Genomic DNA, 25,309 nt, shown 5'->3' with positions numbered 1-25,309 from the left:
CCACAAGTCCTCAAAAATAATAACTAATGGCTTTGAATTACCTCAGCCAATTCTTTCAGTACCCTCTGGCCCTGCCACTTCGAAAACATTTAGCTTATCTATTCAATCTATAACCTGTTCCTTTACTGCTGTAGGCTGTTTGTCCCCTTTCCTGTCTTTGCTGGAAACTGCACTCATCATCTGCCTTTATTTTTTAAGGCTGAAGTAAAAAAGGCTTTAAATACTTTAGCTTTCTCTGTGTCGCCTGTAATCAGATTGCCTTCTGTATTTCACAAGGACCCTGTGGTTTCTTTGGTCTTCCTCTTAACATACTTACAGAATCCTTTCTTACTGCCTTTTATGTCCCTTGCCAGTTGCATCTCAAAACAGTGCTTTGGCCTTCCTAATTTTCTCCCTACACACCCATGCAAGACTCTTAGGGTCATGTTGCATGCTACTTAGACCATACTAAAGGCACTTAGAATACGAATCTGCAGGTTAAAATTCTTTGAAACTTATTAACTTGTGCTAAGTCCCTTCTGAGCATCTCAACATTAAGCCATTTCACATAACTGTTAACTGTGGGCTTTGCTACCTAGCTTGTGTTAAGGTAACTGTAATCTGCTCCACAGAGATAAAATGGACGTTTTTCAGTCCTTCAGCATCCCAAGATGCACTACTTCCAGCTCCCCACCCCCACCACCCATCCTGGCTCCTAGCCACACCCCTACTCACCAGCCCTCTAGTGGCAACTCAGAGCTGTGCGGGCAAGAAATAATCTTGAATATATGATGGTTTACAGCACATTCCAACTTTAACACTGCTTAACATTCCACAAATTTAGTACGGTCTCAGGGCCTTGCATTTTGAACTATGCAAATATTGATTGGTGTTAGTGATTGTTCAAGTTTGGAGTAGTTACAACTTAAGGATAAAAACCTTCTCCGACTCCCTCTCCACCTGCACAATTGTGATTTACCACTAGAGGGCTGATGAGCAGGGGTGCCAGGAGCTATGGCTGTGAGTTGCCACTACACAGCTGGTAAGCCAGGAAAGGCTACTATCCCTGCTGTAGGTGGGGAGTGTGAGAGAAGGGGGGCAAGAAAATGAAGTTGGGAGGCAGAGAGTTAATGGGATGGGGGTGGGTAATGAGATGGGAGGCGGAAAGGAAATAGAGGTGGGGGAAGGGTAGTACAATTAAGTTAGCCAGCCACAGAAGGATAAGAAAAAAAGTCTAAAAAAAAGAATTTAAAAAGACATATAGAGGAGGTAAATTTTAAAAAGTCTCATGTTTGAATAAATTGGGATTTAGGATTGGGCTGAGCGGGGTGTGGGTCATGCATCCTGGGGTGGCTGGTAAATGGGTGTGGTGAGGGAAGGTATTTTTGGGGAAGCTACTTGCCCTTGCCCCGGGAAGGAAACCCCAGCTCACTGGGACCTGATCCAGACAATACCTTGTTCCCCACCCCACCACCTCTAGACTCTACTCCTAGACCCATTCATGACCGGTCACCTAGCTAAGTGGCATGTGTTCTGCAGGGTGTTTGCATGGGGTTGCACCCCTGGGGGTGGGAAGGTCACACCCCTGGGGTGGGAGTGGAAGTTGGCTTAGTGCCAATACCACCCTCTGGAGAGTAGAGTTCAGTGGAAAGTTTGTCCACACAACAGGATGAGGAGGGAGAGGATGCTGCATCCTGGGATGCTGGAGGACTGCAACTTGGGCACTTCATCACAGAACACGAAGTAGATACCACAGATCAGAGATAAACCTGCCCTGGAGTGGCATAACTTTAAGGCACCAAAAAAAATGCTTAAAACTAGCTTCAGGTGTTAATGTGTGGACAATTCAAGGGTTAAGAGCTCCAGGAGCCACTTAAAATTAATTTGTAACAAGGCCCTGTGTGTAATTTCACCCTATTGTACTCTCCCTAGTAATATGCCCAAGTTGCCACTTTTTGTGGGAGTTTTGACTAAGCAAGTATTTCTCCAAGTGAGGATGTAGGGATATGCAATAACTTTTTAGAAGGTGCATGAAAGAAAGGAATGAGAAAGAAGGAGGAACAAAGTTAAATGTGTATGGAGTGGTAATAAAATAACTCTACAATTTCCCTTGTGCTGTTGGTAAAGTTACTGTGTGATTGCATTAATAAAAGAATACATTTTTCCCCAAAACATGGAGTCACAGAGTACACAACTATATAACAAACTTAAGAAAGAGAAATATGGAACAAAAAATCTGAGAACCCCTGGACGAGGTGGAATGGAACTATCTGAGGGAGTGAAACACTTTCCAGACATACACAAAAACCAACAGGGTCTTTTAGTCATGTAAAGTCTGAGTGGATACTAAGGGCCTTGTTACACCTCACACTGTGAGCGGCACAAATGTTGAATGGTGTTAGTGCTAGCTCGGGTTTAGAGCAGTCACACATCAGGCCAGTAGGGGCCTGGAGGACTGAAAGGTAAGAATTCCTCCCCCTCCACCCTATTCCAGGCTTCCCCCCTGCCCCTCAAAGTTCCCTCCTATCTCCTGCCTCTCTCTGTCCCCAGGGCATTATTTATTTGTGGCGCCCATGCTGTCTGTTCCAGGGAAGCAAGCAGAGAAGGGTTAATCTGCCTGCCTGGCTGCTGTTGCTATCAGGCTGCTGCTCTTCTGGCCCAGAGAGCGGCAGCAGTGGTGATAGCCGGGCTGGCAGGTTACCCTTTCCCTGCCTGCTCCTTTGGGACAGACAGCACGGACAGCCACAAGTAATCAGGGAAGGTGGGTTGGGGGTGGGGGCAGTAAGCAGGGATCTGGGGTGCTGGGGAGGGTGGGGTACTGTGAGCCTAATGCAGCCAGTGGGGTGGTTACACTAAGGCATAGCCTAGAGTGGTACACTTTAGTGCAACACGAGCTGGGTAATAACACAAATCAGAGAGAATCCTGCCCTGGAGTGGTATAATTTTGAGCAGCATAAGGAGTCCTTAAAACCAGTTTCAGGTGTTAATGTGAGGAAAATCCAGGGTCTAAGAGCTCCAGAAGCCACCACTATTATTGTGTAACAAGACCTAAGTATCCTTCTGTTATATTGTGCTTCCTGGTAGTTAGTTCATGTTGCTTCATTCTCCACTGAATGTCCAAAGGTTAAGGGCAAGGATAAAGATTTGAAACCTACTGTACTATAAATAAACTTTTTATTTTGAGCCTTTTGGAATGAAAACAATCAAGATCGTTTCAACAAAAGCAAGATACTGGCTTGGCAGGGTGTTCTCTTTCAGCTGCGTGTAGCCTTTTCAACATGTATAATTCAGCATTAGCAGTTATTAGGTCCAGAACAGTGATTCTATGTTAAAATCTGTAAAGCTTATCCTTACAAAGAGAAAAAGAGATGTGTACTCGTCAAAGGGCATCTAAAACAACATACTGTAATTTATGGATGTTGATTGCTAATATATACTGCTTAGTTACATCCAGACTATCATAGATTCCCTTGAACGAGAAGGTCTGAATGAGAACCTGGGATCCACCTGTACTGCTGAGTACTGGTAATTGTTGTGGGGGGTAGAGCATAGGCATAAGTCTCACCTTTACACTTTCCTGACCCTGCTTTAGCTCTCCACAGGATCGGGGCCCCTTAGAGTTACTTCAAAGTAACTACGCTATTATGCTAAGATTGGGAAGATCTCGGGAAATGATATAGGGAATGGAGCATTTGGATGTTGGCTGGAGATAGTCATAGACAAGCTAAGTACCTCCTATTTTTGATGACAGGCATTACTGGAGCTGGAGAAGCAAAGGCCCCACTTTGCCTCTACTTTCCTAATTTATTCTCACAAAAGTAGAACAATCTATGTTAACTCTTTAAGAATGGGAATCTGATACTTTGTAGTACCCAAAAGTTATATAAGGACAGCAGAGAGAAGAAAATCTTAACCCTGTATCCAACAGACAGAACCAGCTACAACTGAGCTAACTGTTTAGAAGCCACCTACAAAAAGAGAACACCCTAAACACTGAAATTCTAATCCTGAAAAAAGGAAAAAATTCCATTATGCTTTCCATTAAGTTTATTTGAAAATTTTCTATTATGGGGTAGTCCTGTGTGACTTCAGTATCATTTTGCTAAACTAAATAAAAATATAAAATGGCATAGATTCATAGATTGTAAGGGGCTGGAAGGGACCTTGTAGATCATTGGGTCCAGTCCCCCTGCACTAGGCAGGAAAAGACAACTGATGTAATGGTAAGCTACAGCCCCGGTTGTAATGGTAAGCTACTTCCAAGTCCCCTCTCAGCCTTCTCTTCTGTAGGCTGAAGAGGCCCAAGTCCCTCAGGCTCTCCTCGTATGGCTTGTCTTGCAAATGCCTGATCATATGGGTGGCTCTTCTCTTGACCCTCTCAAGTTTTTCCACGTCCTTGTTGAAGTGTGGCACCTAGGACTGGATGCAGTACTCCAGCGGTGGTCTCATCAGTGTGGGGTACAGTGGGAGTATCACTTCCTTAGTTTTGCATGAGATGCAATTGTTAATGCATGCCAGCGTGTTGTTTGCTCATGTTCTCTCTTATAGGACTGTATGGTTTGGGCTTTAGTTGGCTGCTTATGTGTGCTGTGGTCATATTTTTGTGAAAATTTAATTAAAAAGTATTAAAATATATATAAATATATACTTTTTATTATTATTAATATTCTAATATTAGAAAAGCCTTAGTCTATCTGTCCATAATGCTTTATTCACGCTCTGGTTGTCTGACAGGCCCCGGCTCCAGCCCAAAGCAGCAGAGGAGAAGGGGACCTGAGGAGGGGGAGAGTGGGTACAGCCCTGGCCCTGGCTGAAAATGGCAGGGGGGAGTGGGGAAATGGCCCTGGGGGGAGGGAAGAACCAGATCCGGCCTGCCTTGACCTGAAGCAGCTGGAGGGAGGTGACCCAGCCCAAAGCGGTGGGGAGGAAGGGAGGAAGGGGCAAAGCAGCCCTGAACCAGGACCTGGCCTGAAGTGGTTGTGGGGGAGCCAGGGAGCAGCCCCGGCCCCAGCTGGGGTGGTGGGGTGGCAGACAGGCCTCTGTCCCTGCCCATCATTCTTGACGGGTAATTTGCTTGTGTGTGTGTGTATATATATATACACACACACACACACACACACACACACATTTAGGGGTTGTATATATATGAATAGGAGTGGCAACTTTACAACCTCTAAGATTTACACAGAAATAATTGCAACCCTAAGAGTCTCTCCTCTGTGTACCCCGACTCCTGTCACACACGTCTATTTCTCTATTGCAGAAGCGGTAAATCAGTTGCTAGGTTTTTTTTTCTGGTTGTTTTTAACTCCAGACCCATAATTTTTTATGACAGATCTGATCAGAACCTCATTTTTTCCAACACATGAAGTACAGAACACTGCAATCCACCATCAATATTTATGACACGTACCAAACAATTAGCAAGGAAGGAAAATAAATTGGACAAAATGGTAAAAAAAATTTTACTTATTTATTCTAAAAAAACCCCACCTCCCTTACAGAATGTTAAATATACCAGGAAGCCAAAGGGATATGTTTACAACACTGACAAATGATTCCAATTAACCAAATAACTAACATGTGATTTTTGTCTTCATTTAAAATAATTCTCATGCAGTTGAGAAACTTAAACTCTGTTTGTAATAATACGGAACCTGAAAACGCACTGAAAAGTCTACAGAAAAGAGTCATGTTACCAACACTTTTGTTTTGTTTTATAGCAGTCCTCTCATTGCTGCTGACAATTTCCTTTGAGCAGATTCTGCACCCTTGCTCATATTAAGTAGAAAACCAAATGGGACTGCTTAGAGAACAAGATACTGCTGAGAAACGGCAGTTTCACAGGCTGCTCTATGCATAAAGACTAATGTCAGTAGGGGCACAGACAGGTGCCCATCCTGTTTTAACAATGTAAATAAAAAGTGGAGGAATCAAACCAGACGTTAGGAGGTGGAGGAGGTGTGGGAGGAGATGCAGTCCCACAAGATACAACAAGATACCACAAGATATGCCAGCACCACAAGACTGAGAATTAGGAAATAATTAAGCAAATTTGCCATTCTGCCCAGAACTCATATTTAGGATCATTAAAGATTTATTTAGGCCATTACATGTAAGTCCATACTTTACATATCATTGTATATAGTAAACCTTTATTTGAATGAACTATAATCCTTACCTCATTGACTTGCTTTTTGTCCAAGTGGAAAACTTGCCCGGAACTTGTTGAGGCGATTTCTTCATAAACCTTGTAACCAATGTGTGCCCTATCATCACAGTCTCCAGTCAACACAAATACAACCTAGGGTTTGAAAAACAAAAATATTCAAAAATAATTAAGCTGTGGCCTACTATCACCTATGACAATTCTAAGCAGCAAAAAGACTCTTCTCTAATGAGCCAGTGAAGCATGCCAAAAAAAGGTTCATGATACTTCATGTGAGGGACAAATAGGCTGCTGTGGATGTATCTACCCAGAATTCTGTGGAAATGAAATAAACCTCCAAAAAAAAGAAAGGAGCATTCTTTGAACAACAGATGGATTTAATACCTACTCCATGCATAACACTCCCATTGATTTCAATGTGATTTTTTAATGAGACTTCCATATGGAAAGGGAAACCAATCAGGATCAAAGGATGTAAAGTGAATAAAGAAAATAAACATGTAGAAATGTCACAAGGGGTTTGAAATAACAAAGTGTGTATCAGCACTTTTTATTCCCAGAGTAATTAGCACAGTAATTTTCAGAACAACAAAAACACCAATGCAATTGCCAAACTGACCAAGAATGCAAACACTGGCAGCTGGGTAATATCTTGCCTTTAATCAACAACTTAATTATTGTTCCTTTAATCCTCAGGACAGCATATTTTTACAAGGGGAAAAAGTGAAAGCCACTAGTTACTAAAATGAGAGTACATGATCCCTTTTACAAGGAGTTTAACAAGTATCTTGGAGAAAAGCTTTTTCCATTAAATGCAGCTTAAAAACAAACAAAAACTCTTTGAGACTGAATATGAATATCCTCCATACCTGCGACTGCTTCTGTTGAATAAGCTGCAGCACCTCATGGGTAAGCCTGTAATCTTTGGATCGTGCATCAGTAAATACATATATGAAAGAACCAGGGAGAGAGATTTCTAGAGCAATTTTGATTGCACCAATGCTCATCTCCGGACAGTCACCGCCACCCTATTACAATTAGAGAAAAACACATACAACAAAGGAAAACAGATATCAGTTGAAACAGTTGAGGGATTTCCTTTTCAGAAATATCCTGACACATTTTTGTAACCTCTGCTATTTTATTTATGTCATTATACATAACATCATATGGTTTCTGTAGAATACTTCCCTTTACGTCCATTAGATCATATAGTCTGATCTCCTTTATTACAGACTTTATCCACTACTTCATCCATTTACCTGTATAGTGAGCTTCCTTCCTTACTTTTCATGTCCTTGCGACAAGGTATTTAACAGAATCTGGAGATTCGTTGGAATCTGACAGGGCCATGCCATGAGCGTTTCTGCTGTGGCCTGTATACTGAGCATAATAAATTACTAATTACCTACAGCATATCTTTAAGAATGGCATATAAACTTGTTCTGAAGACGTCAATGGATAGAAATTTGCTCCAAGAGTTGATCATCCTGTTAAATATTTGGGCCTAATTTCATATTTCATTCTGTCTGGCTTCAGTTTCCATTCTTTAATTTTTCTTATTCTTTTCTCCACTAAATGGAAATCTCTCTAGGTCTTATATTTTCTTCCTGTGAAGGTACTTACCAAGTCACCTCTCAATCTTCATTCTCAACTCTCTCTTTAGTCTTCATCTTCATCACCTGAACTTATTGAAGTCTTTAGCATTTATCATTGTAAGCCCTTAAATCACTGTGGCTCTTTTTTACATCCTCTGCAATTTTTCAAGATACTTTTTAAGGTGTGGATACCAGAAATGTTCAAAGTATGTCAGTACTGATCTTGTCAATGCTGTATGTAGACATAAATCTCTGACTCCTTGGGCGTGTCTACACATGCTTTTACTACTATAAAGGCTTACTGTGCAGTAAACCTTTCTGAGGAACACATCTACATATGCTCCCAACACGAGCAGCCCACTACAGGGCTGCTCCCACAATGCTCTGGCCCCCTGCAGCAGCCAGGGGGAGCTCCAGGTTCCCCCAGGGTGCTAACTTGGGGGTTGGTTGGTAGGGAGCAGAGGAATCCGTCCCAATGAGTACAGGACCAGGAGACCTCTGCTGGCTGCAGCAGTAATTGTCTTCCTACTCCATGCACATCAGGAGTAGTCTGTAGTGCTGCTGTAGTAGTCTCCTGGCCCCATGCACATGCTACCAGCCAGCCCCTGACTGGGTGGGGATTTCCCTGAGTAGCCTGGGGCTGGTCAGGAACTGTTTCCTGCAGGGAAGCAGAGAGCTCTCCAGTCCCAGTGCTGCTGGAGGGAGCTGAGTGCTGGGATGGGGCAGGGAAGAGAGCTACCCCAGTCCTGGTGTTGCTCAGCTCCCAGCTTCCCACCCAAGAGTGTTGGTGCTAACTGGGAGCAAATTTGCTCCTGGTCAGCATCTACACATATGCTACTGAGTAGTCTCTACAGCACAGTTAATTTACTACCTGTATTTACAGGTAGTAGCTAACTGCACAGTAGACTAATTTACTGTGCAGTAAATGGTGTACACATGTGATTAGCCTACTATGCAGTAAAGCATCTCATGTAGACACACCGCTTATTCCCTGTTTATATGCCCAAACCTTGCATTATCCTTTTATGCCAAAGCATCACACTGAGATCTCATGTCAAACTACTTATTCACAATGAACTTTAGACCTTTCTCAGAGTCCCTGCTTTCCCCATAGCCTGTTTGGTAATATAGGTGCGTGTGTGCATATTTTTACACTCACAAAAGCCTGAGTTACAAGGGGAAAAAAGTCAAAGAAAGCAGTTCTGAATTTAATTTGGAAAGGGGATAATTTCACGGTTATCATCATGTGGATGTGAGATCCTTACTTTAGTTCTAGTACCTGTGATAGTTCTACCAGACACACTAACAACCCTCCTTCATTAGCTGACATTTCAGTTGTTCTGGTAGAATGAAGCAGTCCCAAGAGGTTGTGGTCAGACAGAGAGAGATTCTCCCTCAGCTAACAGGGATCAGTCCCATTAAGGACTTCAAATATCAGACCAGTCTAGTAGTGAACTAGACTGAGTGCCAGATGTGGAACCAAGGCAGGGATCTTAGCAGAGTGGTCACAGGTGATACACTGATACACTGCTAGTAAGCTGTGTTGAAATATAGACAGCTGTTAACCTCGAAGTTTTTCAGGATACATGTTGAATCAAAATGCTATGAAGTGTTATTATGAAAGTCAATTTTTCCTAAAGAAAAATAATGCTTAAGCAAAGTTCACATTTTATTGCATGCATATATGTTTTGCCTATAAGACAACTTTCAAAGTTTTTAACCCCTTTCTTGCACTTTCACCACTTACAGAAGGGAATACAAAACTTATTTCTTCTACTCAGCTTTCTACAAACACGCATACGTAGAATGCACACAGAAATATAAAAAGCAACTTTCTGTAATTAAACTATATCTGCAAGTTGGGAGGGAAAAATAAAGAGAAAGATAATGTCATTTTTATTTTTAAATATTCCCAGAGCATGCAGATACTACTGTGAAGTAACAAGCAGATGGACAAAAGAGTTGCTTCCTACAATAATTATCCAGATTGCAGAATTCTGAATAATAACCTATAGAATGTTAGTGTATTGGCAACTGCAAAGGTTTTAATGTCAAAGTAAAGAACTCTACATATCTACATCTTACACCTCAGCATAAGGATCTTCTAATGTAGAGAATGTAACTGTTCTTTAAAAGATTATTCTAAAGTTTCTGACTTTTATAGGAAAAGAAAGCGGTAAAGCTTCACATTCCCAGAAACCTTGGAAAGATACATCTCAAAAAAACCTTTTGACTCGCATGTGTCGGCAATTCATCCTGGCAATGATATGTAACCTAGGGGATAAGCTCAATATAGCCAAGTTAATTTTTTCCTGATGTTGTAGAGCTAGTGTCATCTTCAACAAATGACTCTCTGCGTTGAGCATTTCATTTGTAGACAAAGTTGAGACGATTGGTACTTCCTATAGTATTTTTCTCATTACGGAAAACCTCTCCAGACACTTTAAAATCTTTCAGAGCATTTTTCACACAAATTGTTCTTTTGAGCTAACATTTATTTCATATGAATTGCAGAACTACTATCTTGATCTGAACAGTGTTCCCAGAACAGCAGGACATTTTTCCATATCATAATGTAGGAGGGCTGCTTTCTCAAAAGAAAATTAGGTGATAGTAAAAAATAAAGCACATCAATTTTATATAGCAAACTTTTCCTAATGAAAAACTCTCTTCAAAAACTTTTCCCCCAAGTTCCAATTAAACATGCTTATTGATACATTGTGAAATACTCTGCAAAACTAATGATGAATAAGCCTCGGATGGTTCAGTATTTCATTCCAGCTTGGATAAGCACCTAGAAATTTCAATGTTTATCTGCAGCTCATTTGAATTACCCAAATTACTTTGATCTAAATTTAGCAGTGATATAACTCCAGTGCGTTTAACAGGAGTTCAGTTGTTTTACCACACTGGAATTTGGTCTGTAGTTTTTAAATCAGACTGGAATTTGTTTCAATAAGAAAAAGACTCATTTCACTAAATTAGTGGTAATTTTTGCACAAGGTACTATTAAAAATAAATGTAATCTGATGCTCTTTTGATGGACATTATTCCAATATCAAGTTTTTTTTCTATAAGTCTTGGTCTACACACAGCTTTTATATTAATATAGTTCTTTTGCTAAGTTGTGTGCTACTTTTACTGATACAATTACAAAAATTAGCATCACTACAACTACCTTGTATCAACATACATTATTCCCCTTTGCACACAGGAATAACATACGCCAGTAAAGTTGGAGTGTTATTGTAGCCATGATGATCTACAAAATATCTGAGGGGCAATGCTCTTTTGTGATATCTTTTATTGGACCAACAGCTCTCCCTCCTTTACAGTCAGTTCAATAAAAGGTAGCAGCCTTTTCATACTTATAGCTACATGGAAATTGTGTTGAGGCAGAGTGACTAAACAAGGTGCAAGGTAACTCGTTTGTATAGAGCAGGTCCATCTAAATTTCTTTTAAAAAAATAAAACTATAGTTAAGTGAATTATGCATTCTTTTAACCAAAGTACTAAACTCATCCCATCAAAATGTTTGACGATATCTTTTCCTTTATGTCATACAAAAAATAGAACTCTTGGTTCCAAAATGATACCTTTTATTAGACCAACTGGAACTTTTCCTTTCTGTAGAATTGTAAAGTTCTCAACAACAAATGAAATGCTCTTCTGAAGAGATTTAATAGAATATAAATGAGAAAGCTAGAAGATGCACTTCCCATTTTTAAATTTTACATAGATTTTAGATTCATGCTGCATACATGAAAAACAGGTTCATGAATCTTTAGTAAAACAACGTAAACAGAAGTTCATGCACTCAGAGGTGGTTAAGCTTCATTGAATGCATCTGCCAAACATTAGCTGTGTACAGACATTCCCCCATACCACCATGGAGAACCCTCCCCACCCGACACCACCACCCCAGCCCACCAAACCTCCCATCCAGCAAACCACTCCCAGTGCCAGTTTTATCAGTGTTTGCCAACACTGGGAACTGAGGAAATTAAGTTGGGGTGGAGGGAGGGGCAGGAGGGACTGGAGAGTTACTTGTACAGGGGTAGGAGGGGATTAGGGGGCTAAAAATAGCCCCTGGTCCCTTGGGGTGAGGGAAAGAGCCCCTCCCACCCCAGATCCCACAGACTCTGTGAGCCTCCTGATCCTACCAAACTGTCCAGGACGCAACCAACCCTCTAAGGACCCTACTTTCCCCCACCCCTGATTCCCCTGATCCCCTCTGTGGACTCTACCTACCCTTGTGATCCCTCCAGCAGACCCTAGCTGCCCCCTGATCCCCCACAGTCCCTCCCAGGGACCCTGCTTGCCCCCCCCCCGCAGTTCCCTTGGTGGACCCTGTACACCCACCCCCAACAGACATCTGATCCTCCCTGACAGCCTGCCTGCCCTCCCAATCCCCCAACTCCCTCCTGCCCACTAGCCTCCTCATCCCAGTTTACCTTAGACTGGGTAGCTATTTTTAACACAACCTAACCTCCCCCTAACCTCCCCAAATGTCTGTATGCAGCTTAACAGGCTTTGCCATCTACAGAGGAGAAGAAAAACCAGTCCTTTTTGATATCTTGCCATCATTCATTGCACAAAATTCTTACTGAAGTCATTGGTAGGTTGCACTACCTGAGTCCCATCACCCTTACTGGGGGCACATCTACACATGCATTAATGCACTGTAATTACAGCGCATTAAATATAGTGCTTGTGATAACAGGTACTAACTTAATGCACCATAATTGGTGCTACTGTGCAGTAGTGCCAGGACATATCTTTTAGGTGACGTTAATACACAATAGACTAATTCTACTGGCTTTCACTGTGATGCACTAATGGAAAGTAGAATTAAGTCAACTGACCTTCTAGCATCTCGTGTAGATGCACTCTATTAGGAATCGCGTCACCAAAACCAGCAGGATTAAATCAGAATACTAAAAGCTTCAGGATCAGGATTGTACTAAAAAGAACCCTCTCTACAGTGAGTTTTTAGCATAATTTTTTGTTTTGTGGCCACTGTAATTTTGTTACCCAAAAATAACCCTTTGTAGGCTAAGTTATCAAATTCAGTCTTAAGGATCTTCAGTGAAAACAACCCCATGGGGGTTTGGCAGCTCATTCCTTGCTCTAAATGCCCTTATATTAACAAAGATCTTCTTTAAAATATTAAATCTGTTGCATTTTTTTTCTTTTTGATTAGGCCAGGTCCTTTCTTCGAGCATTATTTCATCTTGTGGCTATACAAAGGTTTTGCAATGTGAATTTTTTGGTTTTGGTTTGTTTGGGGTTTGTTGTTGTTTCTTCATTTTTCCAGTGATGTCTCCCTTAGCTCAGCTTCCTGTGTTTCTTAAATGCTTCCCTTGGAGACACAAAAACACAAGTACTGTACTTGGAAAATACTTCAATTTTCTGGGAGACGCTGGAAGTTCTACTGAAAATATATCCCCCCCCCCAAAACTTTCTATTTGTTTTTTAAAATTGGCATTTCAAATAGTATTATTTATTTGAATGGGTGTATTTAAACTAATGTACTTATGTAAATGATCATATTTTAAATGAATTGAGAAAAAATGTAATAATAATTTTTAAAGTTATTTTAAAGTTTTAATTAACAAGTTGTTTGGAACCAAAAGTTTGCACTACTCAAATGTAAAGATACATCCCTACAAGCACATCTGATATGTAAACCCTTGCAAAAACATTGCTTTTGGGTTCTTGTCCTCTAGAGAAGAGCATGGTTGTTTTTTGAATTATTCTTCTCTATTCCAGTTATGAAAAACAAACTGAGGCTGGAAGCCATCATTTAAATTAAATTACTCTGAGACTATGTCAAAACAGGATCCCTGGCACTTTTCCTCCCATTGCAAAACACAGCATGGTTTTTCCTAATTTTTTTGTTCTGCTACATTTTAAAATATTCAGTGGGCACATCTATATGGGTGCATTGACTGTGCAGTGACTGAAATTACTGCTCAGTACAGGTACATGTCTATGTATGTATATCCATACCGCACAGGAAATATGGGAATTTATGCTGACTTGAGCATAAATTTGATACCTGCATCATGCAGTTATAACATTTATACCTGATTAATTACTGCACAGTAACACATGTGCGGACACCTTACTGCGCAGTAACACTGTGTGTGGTGACTAACTTGGGACAAACTTGAGTTCCAAGTCAGTCCACACACAGCATTAATGTGCCTTAACACCTGCACATGTAGACATTGGCCTTTTTCTGCCTACTGCACAGTAATTTACTGTGCAACAAATTTATGCTGAAGGAAATGCACATGTAGACACATGTATACAAATAAAAACCACTCATTTACAAGTAGCTTTTTATTAGAATCTTCTATTCTTCTATGTGCCAATTTTTTCAAGCCAGATCACCCTTAAAACACAGATGATCCAGTCCTGCTTTGGGCCACACTGCCTTTACATAAAGAAGAGTTTTCCCAGAGTTAAGAGGGCAGGACTGCACCCAACAAACGCTGGTTCTAATCTGACATCGCTTTAATGGGGAATTGACCTGGGGCTTTTTTTGATGACCAACAGCTATACCTTCCACTGCTCATACTTACCCTAAAGATCGGGGTGGGCTAAATATGGCAGCCCCTCCCCCTCACCGGTGCTTCCTGATGCAGCTTCCCAAAGCCCATGCAGGGCTGCCTTGCATCTCCACCACATCACTGCTGCCTCTGGGCTGCCCCATGTGGCAGCGGAGAGCAGACACAGGTCAGCCCCGTGCAGGCTTAAGTGGTTGCACCAGGAAACACCAGCAGTGGGAGGGGAAGGGGCTGCTTTCCTCCCATGCTGAGCAGCAGTTTCTTTCCCGTGCTGCTGCTGCTGAGCCTGGGTCCCAGTACCAGCTCTAGGCTCTTCCATCTAGGCTGAGCAGCAGCAGCAGTAGCAGCTGATCAGAAACTGATGTTCAGAGTGGGGGAAAATGGTCCCTCCTCATTGCCACCACTGGGAAGTTTTTGGTGCAGCTGCTCGGAGCCCTAGCTGTGCTGAGCTGCACTGCAGCTCCATCACCGTCATCTCTGGGCTGCCCTGTGCAGCAGCAGTGACAGTGTGGAGCCGCAGGGCAGCTCACAGATGGCAGTGACAGAGTTGCAGGGCAGCCTGGCGTGGCATGGGTACCAAAAACTGCCTTGTGGCAGCAAGGGGGAAGGGCCACTTTCCCTTGCACTGAGCCACAGTTTCTGGCAAGTTGCTGCTGCCACTCAGCCTGGACAGGTAAGCCCAGAGCCAGCGCAGGGCACACAGGGTCAGAGCTTCACGTGTGCTGGTTCCTGCTGCTACCGCTGCATGCCCAGAAGCAGCAGGACATTCCATGGCCAGGCAGCACAGGGTGGGTGCAGGGTACACTGGGGCTGTTGGTGGTGGTGAGGAGGCACCGCAGGGCACTTGGGCTCTGGGCTGTTGTGGGGTGGGGGCAGGTGCTGATCAGCTCAGGGGCGCACACACAGGGGGGGCTCCCATGCACACCCCACATACCCTGAAATATCCTTCTCCCACACAGCCACACCCTCCCCAACAGTCACACACCCCACAAATACCATGCTCACACACACATCCGCACAAACCCCCATACCCACCCACCCACATCCTCACACATGCCCACAGCTCCTCACAAACCCCACACTCACCCACACACACCCTCTGACACCCCTGCACAATATACAAGAGTAAGACTGCATTTTGAGCTATTATGTCATCACTTCTACATATACAGCACAAACACACACAAATCAATTAAATTAAAATATATTATTATGGGTGCTTGATTTTTAGTATATAATTTGTTTTTTTACCCTCATTCTATGATGGCAAACCATCTTCCCCAAAGGAGTACTTCCAGGGGAAAGGAGAGGGACATCCAGTGGTAAAGGACAAAGGTTAGGGGTGGGACTTCCAGTCCCAAGATGGCAAGCAGGGGGCAGGGCACCTATCAAGGGGAGGGGCTACCCATGCAGCTTTTGACAGCTTGCCAAAACTCGGTAAGTGGCCCTCTGCCCAAAATAACTGCCTGCCCCTGCTATAGATCTAGGTGCCTGATCTGGTTCAACTTAAAACACTTCTATATCAATATGACTCCACTGATTTCAGATGGTTTCAGTAATGCAATTTCAAACTTGGGCCCTAGGGGGATTAAGCACACCAGGTGAAGCATTTCAGCAAAAGAAAAAGCTAAGCAGTATCTGAAGGATAGCATGCAGCCTGGTATGTCTGTTACTAACTGAATTATTTGGTAATTCAAAATTTAGACCTTTTTTCACAACATTTGCAGTTAAAAACTGTTGGTGGATTTTAGGTCTTCTAACTGAACTAGTAACAACAGAAAATTACAAAATGGCTTTTAGTGTTTTCCAGCCTGCTCTATTTACCTGAACCCAAGACAACTTTGAATTCAAGACAACTCTCCCATAATTAGATTCTATATATAGAAAATTATAAAATTTGTTACAATTTTACATGCATAGAATCTAATTAGAGGAAGATCATTGTAAATTTGTTCTATACAATGCTGTGATGGGGAAAGCAGTGGTGGGAGCCAGGGGCCAGATTCTCACCCCTTGCCCCCAGCCATGCCTGGTTCCCCTCCACCTGCCCCTCTGTGCCCACCCCCATTGTCTGCTCCCCTCCTCTTTACCCCACTATGCCTGTGCCTGGCTCCTCCACTCCCTGCCTCCCCGACCCCTTTCCCTTCTGCTGCATCTCTGCTCTGGCTCCACAGCACTCAGCGGCAGTGCAGCTCCAGGCCAGCCCCAGCCCAACCCTGTCAGAGAGAAGCAGCAGCAGCTCCTGGCCAGGCATGCTTCGAGCTGGAGGGACCAGAGCCATAGCAGAAAGTAGCAGGGGGAAGGGGCAGCTGAGGGAAGAGGAGGAAGGGGGTGGGGGAGGCAGGCATAGGCAGGGGGGGCAGGGGATGTGTGCAGTCTACAGGTTCTCCCTATCCGTAGTCTACTTTATGCTCCCCACAGCCACATACCCTTTCTCCCTCCAAACAAGCTATAACAGCTTGGGGCAGGTGGCAGCTCAGCTCCAGCTTCAGCCCAGGGCCCAGGTTCAGTGACACTGTGGAGGAGTCGAGCTATCACGGGAGCTGAGCTATCACCTGCACCAGCCAATCTTACAATCCAAGAGAAGGTTTTTTTCCCCTCATGCTGACTGGGGATAAAATCCTCATCTTGGAATCAAGTAAATATGGTACATTGCATCACTGAACAAAACGAATTGAGCCGCAGAATAAGTCATGTGTTAACAGTAGGGACAAGCTGAAAATCAAGAATGCATACAGTGCATCTATCTCAAATAGTATGTACAGAACAGACATGTTACCCACCTGAACATAAAGTTCCCTGAGTTCATACTGAAATTTCTTGGGATCTGTGGTAATAGTCACTGGCCCAATTTCTGGAAATACAATTAAGAAAAGATGTAAAATATGTTGTAACATTACAGTAAAATTGCAAATGCCATTAAAGAACAATTCTGAATCAACAAGCTGGCATTAAAAAAGGGTTGTTTTTTTTTAAAGAAAACAACACAGTCTCAGGCATTGGCCTGTATTACATATACCATCACCTTTCCCTAGCTCTCCAATCTGCAGGGAGATGGGGAAATGAGCACACTACATAGCAAGTCATGCTCCCTTCCCTACCGCTAACCAGTTCTATGCAAATTAAAATACTGCAGTTTTTAATTGATATTTTTTCCATTGACATTTTGTGCAACATCTGGCAATGTACTATTAGTTAAAAAACTGCATTAAACAAGAGCTGGAATGATGTGCAACAGAGGGCTGCTGACTTATACACAGAGGTGGGCCTAATTTTAGACAAATTTAAAGGGGATCCAATATTTTTGTGCAAATTTCATTCTTAAGTCCATGTCTTACACACACACACACCTGTCTGTCTGTCTCTTTGCCTCTTACTTATACACAGAGATGTTTTCTTTTGCCCCACCATTTTATTTTTCTTGGTGTTTTCTCAAGGGGGTTGGAGGAAGACAAAAACTAAACAGTGGTCACACTGGAATTTAATATGAACTTATTCCAGATGTAGTTTTGGGGATGTGTCAATGAGAGATTACAATCCTTTACCACAGAACTCATGGATCAAATTTCTCCCACCAACGTTATACAAATGTGCCTCAGTTCTAGCTTGACATCTCTTATCTAGACAGGGGAAAATATTTCAATCTCAGTGCCCATTCATGAGTGACACTAGCCTCAATTTCAATTGTAGGTTTTGCTACATCTCAATCTGTCTTCTGAGAACTGACCTGAGGTCACTACACTTTATTTACATTGACCACCTAATCACCAGGGGATTCTTTTTAGTAACTATGCACTGGACTCCATGTATTCTGATATGCAATACAGAGATAAAAAATGTCACTATCACATTGGTCTGTCACCAAGTCTCCCACTTCTTCTTGCTAGTTGCCTCTCTCATCACCATAATTATCCAATTTCCTCATAACAAAATGTTTCCCAATTATCCACACTTATTTTCCATGCTTGCTAAAAATTAGCATATATTTAATTCATTAAGTCTTGACATTTTTTCTTTTAAACTGTCCATAGCTTTCCTTGACAGCTCTTACAGCAGCAATCATGTCATGCACTCTCATACAGCTGCACACAAGAGTTTGTTTTGGGCTCTGTTTATGAATGCCTGGCTCAGTATAGTTATTAATCTGTTTACAATGGTCACCCGAGAGATCACATAAAATATTTCCTCGAGCTGTAAACCAGAGCTTTCTTAAGCCTTTTGGTATGGCTTTGATTTGAGTCATTTATCTGTAAATGCTGTTTGGTAAACTATTTAAAACATCCTAGGCTTTCATCAAAACAGTAATTATAAGAACAATATGTTCTTCTATAGAACTGTGTTATACGAACAACAGAAAAGCAAGAAGACAAAAGCAAAACAAATTCTTCCTCTTTTGTATCTTCTCCCTTTCAGGCATCATTAAAGCATATGACTACAATGAATCTCTCTCCAAACTGCTTAACTTGAAGTCTGGTCACTGCCAACTACTGCTTTAAATACATAATAGAATGCAATTTCATACACATCTTCAGAGGCAGATCCAGGGGGGTGCAGTTGCACCTTGTCCACTTTGATTCCTGCTCTACCCAAACTTCAAAACCATCTGCCTGGAAGGAGCAGCAGCATTTCTTTTCAGGCACTGTTGAAAAAGTAAATTCAATTCATGACTTATTATCATCCCCCTGATTCCTGCTAATCTCTCTCCACCCCACAGATGTTAATGACTCTCTCTCCTTTTTAATAGTCTTGACGTTCATGCTGCGGGACCTGAACCTGTTCAGCCTTCACAAGAGAAGGCTGAGGTGGGACCTGGTGACTGTCTATAAACTCACTAGAGGGGACCAGAAGGGTTTGGGAGAGACCTTGTTTCCCCTAGTGCCCCATGGCATAACAAGGAATAATGGCCAGAAGTTGTTGGAGAGTAGGTTTAGATTAGACATCCATAAGAACTACTTCACAGTTAGAGCGGCTAGGATCTGGAACCAACTTCTAAGGGAAGTGGTGCTGGCTCCTACCCTGGGGCTCTTTAAGAAGAGGCTTGATGCCTACCTGGCTGGAGTCATTTGAGCCCAGTTTTTCTCCTGCCCAGGCAGGGGGTCGGACCTGAAGATCTACAAGGTCCCTTCCAACCCTACTTCTATGATTCTATGATTCTATAAATGAACAGGCACATAAGTGGTCTCAGCACTGATGAGGAGCATCACTAAAGACAGAAACACTTTGGAAACATCAGAAATATCTTTAAAAGCACCTGTAGTGATAATACTAAGAAATGTGTGGCAGGGCACTTTTGGTGCCTGCCACTTTAAGAGGTCTGAGCAAGCAGTGGAGCAGCTGGCAGGTGTGATGTTGCCTAACAAGGTGGTCACATGACCACAGGAGGGCTCCTGGATTGGAGGATGGGGCTGAGCAGCCTCAGTATAAACCCAGGCCATCAGAGCTGAGCTGGCAGTTGCTGCAGGGAGACAGAGAAACAACATCACCCAGCCAGAGCTGCTGTTTCCAGGAATACCTGGAGGTTAAGGGTAGTAACTGTGTGGATGGAGGAAATTCCTGGTCCTAGGGAATGACCTAAAACTACACCCTACTAGGGTTGGATGGTGTGGTGGGGCTGCCTGTGACAGGACTGTCCCCAGGAAATGCAACACCCATGCCTCCCTAGTGAAAAGCAAATATGGGGTGCCATATAGCCTCAGCCCTCATGACCTGGTAGGTTACCCTGTAGAGGGGATAGGTGTGGGGTCCAGGTATGTCATCGGGCCTGAGACCCAAGGGGGATAAGGCTGAAAGCCACAGTGAGTGGGCCAAGTAGTGAGCCCAGTGACAACATGTGAGAAGGCTGCATAGAGTAGGGTCTGCGTGAATGGATCTGAAGGACTGTGCATAGGCCAGTCTTAGGACCTGTATGAGAGAGAGAGCAAGCAGCTCAATAATCTGACCAGAGAAGCCCTTGACGGTTCAATCCTGGAGCCAGGACCAAAACGGTCAAAGAGCCAGAGCACCCACTGTGAGGGACGCCCAGAGCCAGGGGCATGGGGTTCCAACTGGCCTAGAGGTAAGGCTAGGGCCCATGTGGCCAAAGGTCCCAGAGGGAGCCACTGCTGAGAGGGAGAAGGGTCCAGCCCAGAGTGAGGGCAGAGTAGGTCTGAGAAGAAGGGATCTAGTTGGGGTCTAAATGCCAGATGGGCATAGAAGGAGATCCATTGTGGGGCCAGAGCCATTTAGTGATGCCATCTGCAAGGCATGGGACACGGTATAAGGGAAGGTTCAGAGCCATGTATTATGTCCTTAGCATCAGGCAGTAAAATGGACAGCCTCCCAGCTTATGAACAACTACTAATTAGTTATATCAAAGGCACAGCAGGAGAGGCAGGTAGGCAGACTGCTTTAGACAGGTGGGTGGGCCAATGATTTGACTGGCTGCAAGATGGCCCCCTGTCACAGATGATTTGCCAATATCAAACTTGTGAGTCAGCAGTGTGTACTAATGTGGGGTAGCCAGCATTGAGATGGCAATAGCAACTCACTTCTTAACTGGCGTGGCACCCATCACCTGTATGTCCAGATCATGGAAGATCATGGCAAGCTCCTCTCACAGTACCATAAAGGTGAGCTAGTCTTCCTCATTCAGAAGTTTTGGAAACACTCTCTAGGTTCGTATGATATTGCAGTTCCAACCACTCAAGTGTCAGCCCTGGTCTGCATGGGAGAAGTCCACAGTAACTGCAGCAATGGATGTCTCCAGCTTCTCATGCCATCAAGCCATCTGCATGATCTCAACACGACTAATCACTGGCTTCTAAGGCTCCTAAATCAGTGCTGAAATACTCTCCATTGTGTCCCCTGTCCTCTACTAGAATTCTGCTACAAAAGAAGTACAATCAAAGTGAAAACAGTTCATCAGCACATACTGAATCCAGATCTTTGCAGCAACTGGAATGGACAGAAGTAAGGGATGAATGGTTGGAGCTGCTAAAAGGTATGTACAGCCATTACATTTAGATCTAAATACCCAAATGTGCAGGTGTTCAGAAGGCTTAAATCAGGCAAAAAATGGCACATCCTATTTCAGCTAGTTTACCTGAATGGGTGCATTAATTTAGATAGAGATTGGGAAATCCCAGCTGCTCACTCTGGCACATCCTGCCCCCCTACCCCTTGACCTTGACTGGGATATTTTTAGCCCCCTATTCTCCACAGATCCACCAACTCCCTCCTGCAGACCCACCAGCTCCCCTAAATCCCCTGTGGACCTGCCAGCTGCTTCCAATGAGCCCACCCCTCCCTCCCCACCCCAAGTTACTTATACCCATTTCCCCACATGGTTCCTAGAAATGGCAAACACCTGTACACATCACTTCTGGGAGCAGCAAACTCTCAGCTTGGGAGGACTTAAAGCAAGCTGCCTACACCTAGACCAGGTGTGGTGAATGCGTATATACTGTTTTGGCACTAAGAAGGGCTCAGGAAAGATGCACATATACTCCCACACTAATCAATTCCTAGTGAAGCTAAAATACGTTTGAGAACTATGGAATACTCCCCCAGGAAACTGTAGTGTCTAAAACCAGTCACAGCAGCACCAGTGGGGACATGCTGTGAGTCAATACAGCTCTATAGTGGGGATACTTGCAGGCGTTTGACTCATCAGATATCCAAATCCAGGTGCCTGGCCCTGGGTAAACTCTGCAGAGAAGATGTGACCTTTTAGTCAATGATATTTCTGTATCATTGCTAGACCAGAAAGTGATTTTTAAAAAGTACTATACAAAGCAAGATGGATAGTGATAGAAAGCCTCTCTCCACTTCAGAGATGCTAGTCATGAAGCACAATACCCAGATATAGTTCTTAAAAGAATTTAAAGGAAAGGCCTAGTAACAGTGTCCTTCTGTTAATGCAATTGTGTGTCTATAAATATGTGTGTAATTATGTGTCTAATCTTTAAACATCATAGTAACACCATGCACATATCTGACAGACTATTGCAAGTGACTACATATGTATCTATATGATGAACTGGGAGAGAAATGAACATTACAATAACTACATATAAAATTAGGCATATAACTTGCATACCTTTACTCATGTAAAGTGCCTTTTTAATTATAGTTAGTGCTTTATAATTATTAGTGGCTTTATAATTCCAAGTACAGCACATGCTAAAGCATAATAAAACCTGAAAACAGAATAATTGGAATAAAGGAAAAGCAAAATTTCATATGGCTGCTAGAAGACAGGTGAAGTAGTTCTGAGGCAGAGGCAGCTACATGACCATATTTTAGGGCTGATACATAAACAGGAGCATACAGGGGGCAGAAGTGGGTAATGACCATTTTGCACATGAATTGGAAAAAAAAGTTACACAAAGAATGCAAGAAAATCAGGACTTCTAGTAGAGACGAGATCTTTTATTAGACCAACAAGATTTCTGCAAAAAAAATTCTTTAATGGCAAGCTTTCAGGCACAATTAAAGAATTGAAATTCTTTAATTAAAGCTTGCAATTAAATTTTGCCATTAAAGATTTTTTTTTGCAAAAATCTTGTTGGTCTAATAGAAGATATCATCTCCACGATGAGTCCTGATTGCCTTTTCCTCCAGACCAATACAGCTACAACCTGGATACGTTACACCAAGAAAATTAATTCCTCCAGACAAGAATGGATCTTTAATTTCATATTTCTAATAAATGCTCTACCTGGCTATATCAGATCATCTTTGATGATAGTGAAAAGCGTTAGAGAACTGTCACATATTATTATGGCTAAAAGTGTACTAAGAACTTCCACGAATAGGAAGAAAGACCTGAGACACATGGGATGGTACCATCAGAAAGAAATGGGCAAAGCTAGTTCTTTAATACTAGTCCAATAATAAATGCAAGATAGAGAGAAATAAGTGAGCAAAGAAAGGGTGATACAAATAAGTATATGCTGCTAGATGGGATGGTGATGCTGTGGTGGCAGCCAGGAAAGAAGACAAGAATTCTAGCCCAACACAGTAAGTAAAGGCTCACAGGTAACTTTAGCTGCAGCTACAAAGATGTAAAAGTAAAAATGACCAGACCACTTTAATTATATAGATTTTCACCTGAAACAAGATGTAACATTGGTGACATATAAGAAAAGAATTAGAGGCTCACCGCATGAAAGTAACCTTGGGAGAACTTAAAACAGCTGTCAACAAACTGAAGAACTCAAGACAGCAAACCAAGCTAAAATAACTATAGATCATCTTAAAGCAAGCAGCCAAGGGACCTTCGAAATGCTGCTATGATTCTTCAACTGAGCGTGAGAGATGGAACTCCCTTCAAAAATAATAGCAGCAATAACATTAAAAAATTGCTTAAGAAAGAAGGTAAAAGTGACTGTCAATAAGTGTGGGATCATCCCATTATGAGTCCTAGGAAATAGCTTTAGTAACATACTGACTAGAATCCATAATGTCATCAATGGTAAATTAAAAACAATGAGCTGGGTTCTGTACAACCCCTTCTTACATTGATCAAATCTTCAAACACTGCAATATCATTGTACAGAGCAACAAACGATAGTCATTATTTTAAACTTCAGATTTGGAAAAAACATTTAATAACATAAATTGATGACTCCTATGGCAAATACTGAAGGTCAATGGATTCCCTCATAAAGTTATTTAGGTCTGATCTTTATCAAGATGTCAGATGTGCTTTGATTTCCAACCAGAAGCGTTAGCGTAAGGGTACATCTTCTCCCTTCTGTTGTTTGGTGTTGCCCTTAATTTGTTATGCCACAAGCCTCTGACCTTTAACCAAAATCCCATGGGTAGACAGAGTGCTTGGATATCTAGATTCTTCTGATGATATCTCTCTCCTGAACACCCTGATCAATGAAATGCAGGAAAAGACCAATAGCCCAGTTAGACAATCATATAATATAATCGACTAAAAACAAGACAAATCAAAGGGCAGATGAGCTCCCTGTGAGCCCACAGCCTTCCACACTTGGAGGGGAGATGAGTGGCACCAGGTCATCTTGTCCAAAAAATCACCAGTGATGACACTCAATTAACCTCAAAAGGAGCATTGTTATACCACCTAAGGTGCCCCAACAGTTGCAGCAGCTTCAGGACTGACTTGACTTGACCTGATGGAGAGAAAGTGGACTGGACTAGGAGCCCAAATATTTATGTATAGATTTGGGGGTCTAACTGAGCGCTGACACCAGAATATTTGGGTGGGTTTTTTTAATGGAGGTGTCCTCCTTTCCTTGAAGCGCCCCACTCCCAAGGTGATCTTTCCAGAGACCATGAAACATAAAAACAGATACTGAGTTTATATTGGTTATCCTGTAATTTTTTTCTTTTATTGTGAAACTGCAATATAAATATTTAGTCTTCCTCACTAAACATAGGGATTTCAAAACTATATATTATATATACACAACTGATTATATATGAAAGGAAATATTTGGTGTTATTTTAAAATCAATGGTTACGTGTCATGCATCCACAGATGCATCTCAAACAGATCCAAGGAGGTGATACTCCCCCTCTATCGGGCACTGGTCAGGCCACAGCTGGGGTACTGCGTCCAGTTCTGGGCACCGCACTTCAAGAGGGATGTGGACAACATAGAGAGGGTCCAGAGGATGGCCACTTGCATGATCAGGGGACAACAGGGCAGACCCTACAAGGAGAGGCTACGGGACCCGAACCTGTTCAGCCTCCACAAGAGAAGGATGAGGGGGGATCTAGTGGCCTGTTACAAACTAGTCAGAGGGGACCAGCAGGCATTGGGGGAGTCCCTGATCCCCCAAGCACTACCAGGAGTGACTAGGAATAACGGTCACAAGCTGGCAGAGGGTAGATTCAGGCTACATACAAGGAGGCGCAACTTCACGGTCAGGGCAGCTAGGATCTGGAACCATCTTCCAAGAGAAGTGGTGCAGGCTCCTACCCTGGGGGTCTTTAAGAGGAGGCTAGATGAACACCTTGCTGAGGTCGTTTGA

The 25,309-nt window shown here is 42.7% G+C and overlaps 1 protein-coding gene across 5 annotated transcripts in view; it reads right to left on the bottom strand.

Annotated features, from left to right (window-relative positions):
* HMCN1 (hemicentin 1) overlaps nt 1–25,309 on the bottom strand; it is a 356,272-nt gene that overhangs the window by 273,107 nt on the left and 57,856 nt on the right. For all 5 annotated transcript variants that reach the window (XM_090048332.1, XM_090048334.1, XM_090048335.1 and 2 more), the window contains exons 2-4: nt 17,105–17,175; nt 7,018–7,176; nt 6,161–6,283 (exon numbers count right to left, since the gene is read on the bottom strand). In XM_090048332.1, coding sequence (XP_089904458.1) covers nt 6,161–6,283; nt 7,018–7,176; nt 17,105–17,175 — 353 coding nt within the window. The remainder of the gene's footprint in view (nt 1–6,160; nt 6,284–7,017; nt 7,177–17,104; nt 17,176–25,309) is intronic.

The sequence above is a fragment of the Crocodylus siamensis genome, chromosome 5, assembly GCF_052110815.1.
Source record: "Crocodylus siamensis isolate JL-2025a chromosome 5, ASM5211081v1, whole genome shotgun sequence".
Taxonomy (NCBI): domain Eukaryota; kingdom Metazoa; phylum Chordata; order Crocodylia; family Crocodylidae; genus Crocodylus; species Crocodylus siamensis.
Note: the sequence above shows the minus strand (reverse complement) of the source record. Positions and strands in the feature narration are given on the sequence as shown.